This window comes from Zosterops lateralis (assembly GCF_965231275.1).
Source record: "Zosterops lateralis genome assembly, chromosome: 3".
Classification (NCBI taxonomy): domain Eukaryota; kingdom Metazoa; phylum Chordata; class Aves; order Passeriformes; family Zosteropidae; genus Zosterops; species Zosterops lateralis.
The window spans coordinates 88872588-88885123 of NC_139764.1; the positions used below are offsets into that span (position 1 = coordinate 88872588).

The 12536-nt window shown below is 38.7% G+C and overlaps 1 protein-coding gene across 5 annotated transcripts in view; it reads left to right on the plus strand.

Moving 5' to 3' along the window:
* The window catches only part of DST (dystonin), a gene marked incomplete at its 5' end in the record, with an annotated part of 251197 nt that overhangs the window by 70540 nt on the left and 168121 nt on the right, over positions 1 to 12536 (plus strand). For all 5 annotated transcript variants that reach the window (XM_083857745.1, XM_083857739.1, XM_083857746.1 and 2 more), the window contains 2 exons: positions 2058 to 2135; positions 4499 to 4591. In XM_083857745.1, the coding sequence (XP_083713871.1) occupies positions 2058 to 2135; positions 4499 to 4591 (171 nt within the window). The remainder of the gene's footprint in view (positions 1 to 2057; positions 2136 to 4498; positions 4592 to 12536) is intronic.

Sequence of the window (12536 nt, forward strand, 5' to 3'; positions counted from 1 at the left end):
TATGTGTGTTTATGGTGGAAGTACAGTAAAGACAAATTTTTATTCAGTCTTTTTATGAACAGATAGAATGCTGATGTTCAAGATTTCTATTTGTTTTCTTTCATCAAACTTTACAAAACCATGGTGCAAATGTATACTGGGCAACACTATCAAGAAGCCATAAAATATATTTTTTAAAATAATAGATAGGATAATACCATAATTCAATTAAACTAAGACTTTTTTTTTAACTTGCAAACTGTATTTGTATATGGACAAAACTTGCAGTATTGTCCATATACAAGTAATTTAGACAAGGACTTGAAGTGAAATCAATGGCAAAAAATCGGTTTGTCTTAATTATAAGCACCAGTTTACTATATGCATGGGGTGTGTGCCACAATATCGGATAATGTCTTGAAATAAGGTGTGCAGATCTGTTTGTTAGAATTTACCATATGTAGTAGTGATTTTTATCAAAGCAGGTAGATTAGAAGTTAAGCAACAGCTTTGTGTTGTGGCTACTAAATATGCAGATAGATTGCAGGGCTTATCGTTCTTGCAACAAATGCTGAATTTTCAATTCTCTATATTTTGCTCATCCAGAAGGGAAATATCTACTCATAAAGTGTAAAATGTTGGTGCTTGTTAGTCTGAGTGAGCTATTTCATGCCTTTTTAGACCTTGCATTTTGGCATTTGTGAAAGCACCTTGTTGTCATAGGGCCCGAGTGCCTCCCTGACTCCCTTGTGTTGTGCTGCAGTTGTGATTTCAGTGGAATTTGTCTGTTTTTTTTCTGGAGTGCAGCATCAACCAAAATGCTGCATTGGTTTATTAAAAAATATTTCCCCTCTGAGATGCTAACTGTGTATTTTGGGATTTATTATACCTTCCTTGTTGTGGAAAACCAAGTTCCAGGTCTGCAGTCCTTCATTCCATCCATGGAAGGTACTTGATAGCAAGGGCTGTAGTGTTTGGTCCTGAGTTATTGGTGTGAAAAACAAGGGGCTAAATAGAATATTCTGTAATGGAAATTAAAATTATTTTTGTTTCAGTTTATGCTTCTTATTCAACTTCATTTTCCTATGTTTCTTTTTGGCAAGCATCTGATGCTCCATAGGGGAAAAAAAGGCAGTTGAGGAAGGCTTGGGCTTATCTGTGTGTTTCACAGTGATTGTCTGAGGAAATGCTAATTTTCATGGCTGATCCCTAGCAATTATAGTCTGCTTCAGTTTATTGCTGTGAAAGTTTGTGAAAAATCTGAAGTAAGGAAGAATAGAAGGACTTGGATATGATGTTGATGGTATAAATTAACTGCTTTCCCATGCTGATCTGTGACAGCTAAGTATGCGTTTTCTGTGTGATTCTTCTTCTTGGTGATTTTACACTAACTGCATGCAGTTTTGCCATGTTTCCATTAACACACCACTCATTTTTATTTTACAGTTTCTTTCTGATAGTTCTGACTTTGCTTTGAGGGGAGTGACTTTTTAGTTTCTTTCATGCCTCAAAGTTTTCTACCCAAGTTAAGAGTTTAAATTTACACTCCAGGACTGTTTATGTCATATTATTCTGTTTGGAGGAAGATACTATCTTTATTAGATGCTTTAAATAAATATGTATAGATATCATAATGATAATGCAGTCATACCATTAAGCCATGAAGTTCCATACAGAGGTAAGCTTTTCCATCACAGAATTTACCAGAACAATGTAAAGGTCCATGACATTACTTATGTTTTGTTTTGCTTAATACACTGTAAATATTTTACAATAATGTATTCCAGTTTAGTTTCTGTAGGTAGTAGCCCTCTTAGCCTTAATAGAACTTTACAGGGAACAGCTATCAGCCTGCATGGATCAGAGTTGCAGTTTGGGGACCACTGATCTCTCTTGCCATCCACTGTACTAAAATATAACTAGAGTTAAAATAAATAGTTAAAACGTACTTTTCCACCAAAGGTATTGACTTCATCAAAGCTGTAGTGCTTCCGATGTTCTACGTGGTATATTTAAATCAAACTGTTTGTTCTTTTGTCTGATGAGAAACTCTCACAAATACTGTTTTCCACTTGTAGCCCCGGGAAAAAGGTCGGATGCGTTTCCACAGACTGCAGAATGTCCAAATTGCACTTGACTATTTGAAAAAGCGCCAGGTATGATAAAAATAATAATTAAAAAAGAATAATGAAAATTTGTAACCTATAGCCAATAAATAACAAATTTGTCCTGCTTTGTCTCTTATGCATATTGTCTAACAGCTGCTCATGTAGGCTCAGCTTTGTGTCATGCTGGAAATGGTTAAGAGAGATGTGGGAAAGGTAGTTTTACACCACCCTTCCTTGAGCAGTAACAACACATTCTATGTGCTATATGCTATTAAAGAGGAGAAAATTATTGGTGACATCCTTAGGAGTTGCTTATAGTGAATTTAACTGTCTTTAGTGCTGCCCAGACACTAGCTGGTATGCAGTTTTGTTCACAGTCTAATTTTTAGTGCAAAATGCCAATTCAAATATATTAGAATGTTTTATGGGAGTTCCTTGTTTTGATTGTATTTGTTTTGGGAAAACGTTCTCAAACTTTGATCCTGATTAAAGCAAAACTGGTCTTTTAAGAATAATTAGAGAGGTGTCAGAGTCATCTGGGCACTGTGGAAGATTCAGGCTTAATTTCACTTCTGTCTCCTTTTAGCCAGACACTTAAAATCCACACTGCTGTATTTCTGCTACTGTGAATTTCTTTCCAGTTTTCAATATATTTTAAACACTTAAAGAAGTCGTGATTTCTCCCTTTACAAAATGGAAATTTAAAAAAAAAATCCAAAGCAGGGAAGGAAGAACTGTTCCTTCCTATCCATCACATCCCAATGAATTGGTACTGAAAATCTGCTTTCTGATTCGTTGAATTAAAAAAAAATTAAATTGCTTTTGCTACTTCAAAGGTTTGAGAGAATATGAGGTAGCAAACCATAAACAGATACTTAGTTTTGTTATGAAACCAGATGTCATTTTGCATTTTGAAATTTCAAACTTGCCTTTCGGTCACTGAATGGTATGTGTGCACTGAGAACAAAATCCTACTTTGCTGAGTTCAAAGCAAACTTTTCCTTTTAACCTAAATGAGCCACTGAACAAGTACACTACAAAGTAAATGAATGGCTACTTGACAGTCACAATGGCATTTTTATGCAGCAGGACCTCAGGACTTGTGCTGCATCATGCCTTATTTATGCTTGGTAGACCATGTGTATTAAAATGCAGGAGGTGTACAGCTGTGTCTTCCTCACGTTTATGAATGTGCTGCTGTCGATTGTGATCTGAGGATTTTTGTGCTCTCTTTAGCCTCGCAGCTTTGTGAAGATCGCTGTTTTCTAGCGTAAAAATGTTTGTAGGGCTTTGGTCTTGGCACATGGTCAGTGGGCCTTGGAGCTGATTAGAGTTTCAGCCCTCTAGTCAGTATTTCTAAACTGTATTTAAGAGTTACAGACTTGGGTTTTGTATAACCTCCTAATACAATGCTTTATTGTGATTGTAGGGCAGAGAGAGCTTATATATTGGTAATTTTGAAGCCTGACTTGAGAAATAAATAAACAACAAACTGTGGAATACATTGTCTTTCTTGCAGAGAGTGTGGTTTGGTGCTTTTTTCCCCTCCAAATAGTTAAGATTATGTTCGCAGATCAAAAGAAGGACATGCCTTTGCTTGTTCAGTTGATAACAAGGGTATATGTTGAAAAGCATGTGCATGCAACTGTACTAATGTAAGCATAAAATGTCTTTTAGCTGAGTCATCTTTAACTGCTAGGCTATATGGATGCATAATGCATATAGAGAAATTAAATGTATTAATAAAATTAGACAAAAAACCTGGAATTATTGAACTTACTCTGGGTGTGAGTTTATGGGAGTGTAATAACAGCAGCTCTTGTTTTAATCCCATTAACAATTTGTTTATAGCACTATGAATGAGTACAGCAACAGAAACTATAATAATTATTGGCTTTTTTAAGCCATTGTTTACTTAAATGTGACACTAAATTCCTAGTTTTATCAAGACCTGTGTTTTAGCAGGCCAGTTCTCCTGCTGCTGAATCCTTGCTTAAGTACAAGAAAGCGTGGGGTGGAAGAACAGCAGCTATAACTTCCCAGTGTCACCACTGTCCTGGGACTGATACAGCAGCTACAGATCATTAGATTCATGTTATCCTGCTCTGTTCTCTCATGCCTTCCCCTTTTGACAAGAGCCAAGGCAAAGGTTTTCGGCATGGGGAGCAGATCTGCCAGCATAGTGACAGCTGAGGAATTTCCTCATCCTGGTGTGAGTGGGAGAGGGCAATTCCTGGCAGGCCACTTACAGGCAGAATGCAATTCCTTTCTGCTTTTGAGAGTTAAAAAAGCCAGAAGAGTAGGCTCAGGAAGTGAGTAGCGCATCCTTTACAGTCATGCCTGTGTAATGCAGTATGTATTTGTAGCATATTTATTTCAATTTTGCCTGTTTTTTCTTTCTTTGATGGCAGGTGAAACTGGTTAACATCAGAAATGATGATATAACAGATGGGAATCCCAAATTGACTTTGGGGTTGATATGGACCATAATTTTGCACTTTCAGGTAAGCCTAGTTTTGCTTAACTGTATGTTTTCGGTCAGATTCTTGTACAGTTGCGAGGAACGTCAATTTAGACAAGACCCCATAGATTTTTTTCTCTTCTCTTCTCTAATGTGTTTCTGAAGGTTTTTATGATGTATCTTATTTCATGATGTAAACTGAATCTCAAGATTTTATTTGTGGAGTGAGAGAAAAATAGCTTCAGTTTTGACCATCATTAAAGACAGTAATTGATGTATTCCTTCCAGCATTTGGACATATCCTTCTTATTTTATTCTACAGACTTATTTTGATGAGTATTAAAATGTATTGAAAAGTTTTGAATATTTTTTTTTCATTCAGGATCTGCTGCTATGAGTATTTTAGCCAGCTGTACTCTCAGCCTCTTCTTTTAGTTCCTTCTGTGTCAGCATTGGTTTCTAGCCCCAGCGATGGTGGCATGGGTCACACTAGGTGGCACTCTGGTTGTTGTACACTGGTGGGATTGTGTACAGTATAATGCAGCCTTACAGTGTGTGGTGTTGAATTGCTCCTCAAAAGGAAGCTTGCATAATGGCCCTGGCTGTAGATGATGTAATTCAGATGACAGATAATTCCCATTTAGTGACTGCAGCATTGTTAGCAATGAACTCCCTGCTGTGCAGGCATTTTAAATGATCAGAAGTTTGCAAGATCACACAGAAAAAGCATGGTTCACTTGGGAGTATTCCACACTGGATTTATGACTGAAAAAAATTCTTAAAAAGACCCAGAAAGGTTTCTAGGATCTAACGGGCCCTTCTGCAAATTCTAATGATGAGCAAAGACATGAACAAGGCCGATGGTACCCAGATATAAACAGGAGTTCCCTCAGCTCCCCTTGTCACATCAGTCTTTCCTCCCACATGGTTATATAGAGAAAAAAAGGCTGGGTTTAAATATATTTAAGCGTCACCTACAGAATTAGGCTGGGATTGAAAGTTGCTGTATTTTAAGAAATAAAGATTATTAACAACTTCCTCATAGAAGCTGTTAGTGGAAGTTCAACCTTTACTTGATGTGTAATTTCTGTTTCTGAACCCGAGTATTTGGATTTTGCAGAATAAAATAGTTTTCTCATTAGATGAAGCACAGGACATTTGGCACGATTTTTGGTGCTTATAAAAAGTGATGAACATGGATGAAAAGGAAAAACAATTTATATAAATTACCTTTTTTAGGTGAAATGGTGTGGCAAGGGTTTTCCCCTGTAAGGTAGTCAGCTCCATATGAAATATGTTGAAGTACTTAAATCGTAGCCAAAACACACTTCACATTTTCCTAACCCAAATAACTACCAACTAAATGTTGGCAAGAGCAATTCAGATCTTGTAGATCTGTCAGAGTAGAATATATCAGTTGGAGAACTACAGTGCTCATCTAGTGGGACTGCCTGAGCAGTTCAGGGCTGACTTAAAGTTCAAGCATGTTGCTTAGGGCATTCTCCAAATGCATCTTAAACACTGACAGGCTTGGGACATCAACTGCTTGTCTAGGAAGCCTGTTCCAATGTCTGACCACCCTCAAGGAAGAGAAATGCTTCCTGATGTCCAATCTAAACCTCCCCATCACAGTTTTGAAGTATTCCCATGTGTCCAGTGACTGGATACCAGGGAGAAGAGAATTAGAATGGTTTGAGTTGGAAGGGGATGTTGAGAATTACATCATTCCAACCCCCCTGCTGGGGGCAGGGACACCTTCAGCTAGACCAGATTGCTCAGAACCCTCTCCAACCTGGCCTTGAACACTCCCAGGAATGGGGCATCCTAACATTCCCAGGCATGGGGGCATCCTAACAACTTCCCTGGGATCTGTTCCATGATCTTCCCAGGCACAGAGGAGAGGCTAACAGATCAATAGTTCAGCATTGTCTTTTCTTCCATTTCTAAAGATGGATTCCCTTTTAAAGAGCTCAATGCCTTCTCTAGCTCCCCACAGAGCAGTGAGGTCACTCTTCAGCCTCCCTTTCTCCTAACTAGACAAATTCAAAGTTCTCAGGTGCTCCATTTAGGACATGCTTTCCATCCCTGCCACCAGCTTTGTTGCCCTTCTCTGGACCTATTCAGGACCTTCATGCCCTTCTTAAACTGTGGGGACCAGAACTGCACACAGTTCTCAGAGTGAGGCTGCACAAACACAGAGCACAGCCGGATAATTGCCTCTCCTTACTGGCTGTTTGGGCTGCATTTGATGCCCTCTAGTATGGGGTTTGTCATCTTGATGACCTCCTTTTTCAAAATAATATATTAAAAATAGGTGAAAAAGTAATTTTAAGGATGACTACTGATACCTGACTAAATACTAAGCTTCTTTAATAAATATGAAGTAACTGAAGAACAGGATGTTTAAAAATATATATTCTTTTTATTACAAATGGCTGCAGTATACTTATATTGAATGCAGAAGGGATTTATAAAGTGGTGTAAGACACATGCCCTGCACTAGTCTGTGCTTGCATGACATTTCCTGCTATGCCGCTTCCTTTGAAGAATATGCCAATTCGGTGTCTTTGCCATCTGCATATGGCCACTTGGGGTTCAGAATGTGAAGTGCAGAAGAATGTCCATACTTAGACCTCAAGTAGGTTTTTTTCTTCACTTAGATTTAAAATGAGGAAAAAAATCTGAACAGAAAAGTGTACCAGTGGAGTCTTCACCAAGGGATAAAGCTTTGCGATAATAACTGTGTTTATGCATGGAGTAGTTCCATAGTTATCGGGAAAGTTGTGATGAGATTCAGTTTGAGGCTAAGACACCTAAATCCATATGCTTATGGGGAGCTGTGTTCTTATGCAATTGTCTAAATTGTCCCTTTAATCTGATAATCAGAAGGATAGAGGTTTAGTCTATACAGTTAATACAGCCTAGACAGTGAGTCACATCACTCAACTAAACATAAACATCTGTGTTGTTGGAGATTTATGAGACACCTGTGTGAGTATGAGAAGCATGACATGGGTCTTATGGGAAACCCACTCTCATCTGGGAAGAGACAGATCAGGCAGGATCAACTGCTTCTTAAATGGTGGTAAACATATTTAGCAACAGATTTGAGGCCTAGGGGCTAGGCAATACAGAGGATGAGGCTGATGGAGTGATTCAGATCACTTGGAGAAGATGCCTAGAGCATCTATTCACTTGTCCAGCATAGTTGCTCTGTGTGTGTGTTCTGAGATGACACTTCATATCCAGCAGCATTTGCAGTGGGAAGCAGATTTCCTTAAGTCTTGTGGTATAAATGCTATCTACATATGGATATCTCAGGTATTTTAAAGTGTCTCAAATATTCTAGATGGTCAATTGCCTTTCTTATCTCTCTGCTTAAGGGTGTGAAACATTGCTGTTGATTGAACAACTAGTATAGAACTTTGATTCAGTCTCCTAAAGACATGTGGCATTTGAGTAATATCTGAGGTGTCCTAGAGTACGCAGGACATGTGTGTGGAGTTCTCTGGTGAGACACTAGACCTTTGAGAGATTCATGATCTTCTGGACCTGCAGCTGGAGGCCAGTTGGGATATTGCAGGATATCTCAAAGAGCTCCAGAAGCCCATATTGAGGAAACTGAATCTTGCCCCATTGCATAAAGTGATCTCTTCAAAACCTAGCCAGGGTCTAAACATGAGTATCTAGACACTTAAGTGGAGGTCTTTTAAACTGAATTACCCCTTAATTTTCCCAGCATTTGCAGAAAAAGTTAATTTCTCAGTGAGCATAAGAAGCTGTTTGCTGTGTGATGTTACTGGCTCTGCTACGCATCAAGTATGTGTATTCTAATAACACTGCAATCTGGGAAGTAGTCAAGATGCCAGAGATTTTTTTTTTGGCTGTTGTTTGTGGCTTATTGTTTCTCTGAGTCATGGTCCTTATCTGGAGGGTATTATTTACTCAAAATAGGAAATCCCTCTGATTATTGGAATGAATTTAGGGGAAAGACATGATAAAAAAAAAAATATATAATGCACATTTGAGGATTATGTTTCTCTTGCATCTGAATTATATCTAGAGATAGTTATGGCTTTGTGAATTGGTACACATAACTAGATAAATATAAATGTTATTCTAAGTTACAGCACTGGCTTCTGCAGCTGCACAAGTCCAGAAAGTATCCATTCTTCTGTGTCCCAAGTAATTACATAAAAGATACTGAAAAGCTGGAATGGGAAATCTGGTGATTATTAAACTGTAAGACAATAATTTGTTCTGTGGGTATTGAAAAACCCCAATGCATGTATGTTACTAGGATTTATGCAAGCTTTAAATGTACGTATTTCACATGCTTTTAATAGTAGGTGGCTTAGTTTAAATTCAGTTTCATAATGTAATAACTGTTATAAGTTATTTTCCTGGCACCTGTAGAACATGCTCAATCAGATTAAAGTATTTTGTATCATCATAGGCTGTATGTATAAATATCCAAATTAATATTTTAATGGACTTCTCCTTCAACATCCAATACACTTTCACTGACGACTTTGGAGATGAGCAACTATAAATGAAAGCAGCATTTGTCTTCATAAAGTCATCACAATTTTAGTAAGATTTAAATTCTGTGAAAACTGGTGATCATTTCTTTTCAAACCACTGCAAAAATTAAATGTTTAAAATCACTTGCAGTTGGTTGAAAAAAGCATGCTGAAGCAAAGGAAAACTGAACTTCCATCTGGCTAAAAGTCGACCTTTGTGAACTCAGACCTTAAAATTTTTCAGAAAGATCTAAGTAATGACTCCATAGACTTCTTCTTTTTCAGTCTCATAATCATTTTTCAGCTCAGGAACTGCCATTAGGCACTTTTCCTTCCACCCTCCCCTGCAGGATGGTGGTTTGCAAGGTTCTGATCAGTGATGATTTTGTCCAGGTGTTCCAGTACTGTCCAGCCCTCTCCAGCCAGATGGGCACTTTCTCTCAGGCCTCCTTTGGCACATGTAACCTCTTTACATTTCTTTTGCCAGTCAACAAATACTTTTTTTGCAGCTGACTCCCCATAAACCTTTCAGAAAAAATTACGTTTGATTAGTCTGCCCCCAAGAAGTCCATAGACTGTTCATTGGTCCAGCATCAGCAGTTAAACTTTTACCAGTGTTGGTGAAAAGGTGAGACAGGTGGATTTGTAAGGCTGTGCCCTTCATACAGGGTGGCCAGAGGGGGAGACAGCTCAGCTGTGGTAGCCCATTTCAGTAAAGGATGTGCAGAAGACAGAGGGATGTCCCATGGTAGGTCACCATTCAGTAGACATGCTGCCTGCTTTCTTGAGGAGGCCACGAGAGATCAGGAGAGCTGGGTCTGGCCTTCAGTCACTGTTCTCCTGGCAACCATTCCTGGTGCTGCACAGGCTGTGTGCCTTGCAGTCCAAGGATTGAAATTTACTCTGCCTCTGCTATAAAATAACCAGAACAGTTCAAGGTCTGATCTTCTTAAAGATTTAAAAATGGAACTATGTGGCCAGTTGTCCTGTCTGTGACTATATGTGATTGTTGGATAAAGTCTATTCCACGTGATGGCTGCATTGTCTGTCATTAGCCAATGCAGCAGCATTACCTGTCCTTCAGCATTTGTTAGGGTATACTCTTGTGATATTTTATTTCTCAGCTGAACTCCTAGTTGTTTTTTCTGGAATTCTTCAGTGATTTATAAAAAATAAAATTCGTAAGTCTTAGGTAAGAAAATGAGTGTGGAATTCTTGAAATTTTTGGGACTCATCTGAATCACAGCAAGGGTGAGAGAAGCATGAAGTCTCTGTCATTAATGCCATAAGACCACCAATAAGGAGCAAAATCCTCTTTTTGTAAGCCATCTCACTGGATATAAAGCCTCTCCTGTTGGTGGTTGTGACTTGGTAGTTGAACATCTCTTTCAGAGTTTGAGGAGTGGTTGCCAGTACAGCTCAAACTGCTCCAAACCTTTTGTTTGTGCTGGCAAGCCTTTATTTTTATCCTTATTTTCTATCTTGTGCTACTTTAATTTTCACATTCTCTTTGGCTTATGTTTATCTCTCTGTTATTCTGCGTGTGACCTTAGGGCTGTGCAACAAAATGCTTGCTGATTATCTGGTATGCTGTTTTACCGTGAAATGACACGTCCCATTTGTGCTAAACGCTCCATTACTTCTGCTGGGTTGTATAAACACACAGAAAAGAGGGGGAAGGGATCTTAGTTCCAGGAGTACCTGAAATGCATTACTGGTAGGGTTTTGATAAAAGATACCTAGCATGGCTTGATTAGCAAAGTAGAGTAACTTCTCCTGCACAATAGCTGCTATGAGACAAATGATAAAGCATAAATTAGTAGTTCACATAGGGTGAATGGTATCATCATTTTGCAGACTTACAAATACACTAACAAATACACAGATACTCAACAACATTGCCATTTTAATGTGTTATGCACTTGTCCTGTGTTAAGAAATTAATGCATTTCCCAGTCACAGACATGCTTGACAAATTACAGAAATCTGTGGTTAAACCCATACAAATCTGCATGAGGTATTTCATGTTTCAGTGTGAATCATTTGTAACCTCTCATTTGTGATGAAGCAGCCTGTAAGGCAGGTCAAATTGCACACAAGTGTTGGTCTAATCCTTTTTTTCATGTTGTACTGAGGGTTTTTCATGCCAGAAAAAGTCTGTTTCTAGTCTCCCCATAAAATTTTACAGCATTGGTGATGGGTATAAATTTGTATCTTTTACATGTTTTATTTAAGAAAATACCAACAAAAAAACCAGAATCAAGATGAAGAAACACAGCTATCCATGGTGATAGTTTTAACAGCTTTGATGACCTGGATCTCTGGCTTAAACCAGTGCTGAGCTTCCATTCAGGTCTACTCAGGTGTCCAAGATAAAGCCCTTGGTGTGGTCATCACTATGTTGTGGTGGTTCTCACATACTTCAGTGGTAGTCTGTTCTGATGCTTTGGAATATCATCTATCTATGCTCTTACTGACAGGTTTTGGAAGAAATTTTAGTTTCCCTCTTCTGAATCTCCGGTGTAATCCTGTTAACTCTGTCTCTTGCCTTGCTGAGACCAAAGTTATGACTTCAGAGAATTTCAGTTAGCTGAAAGTGGTAATTTTTTCTTTAGTTATACTAGCATTTTTATTGATCATCTTAGCTTATTTTGGTTTGAGTTTTTATATAAAAAACCCCCGACAACTGATAGAAATGCAATTTATCAATTCTGTTGTCCTTGATGTTTTCTTTGGTTCAAGAGTATAAGTGACTTAGAAGGTTAAAGAGACTATAAAGTCACTACTGGGTTCTTGGGGAAAAAAGAACAGCAGAAAGAATTGTTAATAGAGAGCTGATACCCTTCTCAGAAACAGCTGGTAAGTATTGTTAAAGTTGTTATTAAGTCTCAAAAATACCTATATCTAGAAAGATAAAAAGGCGTAAAGGCTACTAATTATCTGCAGAGGTATATTTGGGATGTGTTTATTCCTAGCTAATATTTAGAAATGGATAAATCATAGAGATACCATAGAATGTGCTGAGATGGACGGGACCCTTCAGGATCATCAAGTCCAACTCGTAACTCTGCACAGGACACCCCAAGGGTCACACCATGTGCCTGAGAACATTGTCCCAACACTTCATGAACTTTGTCAGGCTGGTGCTGTGTCCACTTCCCTGGGAAGCCTGTTCCAGTGCCCAGCTACCCTCTGGGTGAAAAACCTTTTCCTAAAGCTAATCCTCCCCTGACTCAACTTCAGGCCATTCCCTCAGGTCTTGTCACTGTCACCACAGAGAAGAGATCAGTGTCTGCCTCTCCTCTTCCCCTCACAAGAAGTTGTAACTGCAGTGAGGTCTCCCCTCACTCTCCTCCAGGCTGAACAGCCCAAGTGACCTCAGCTGCCCCTCACAAGGCTTCCCCTCTAGACCCTTCATCGTCCTTGTGGCTCTCTTTGAGGACTAGCTGCAGTTATACCAAGTGC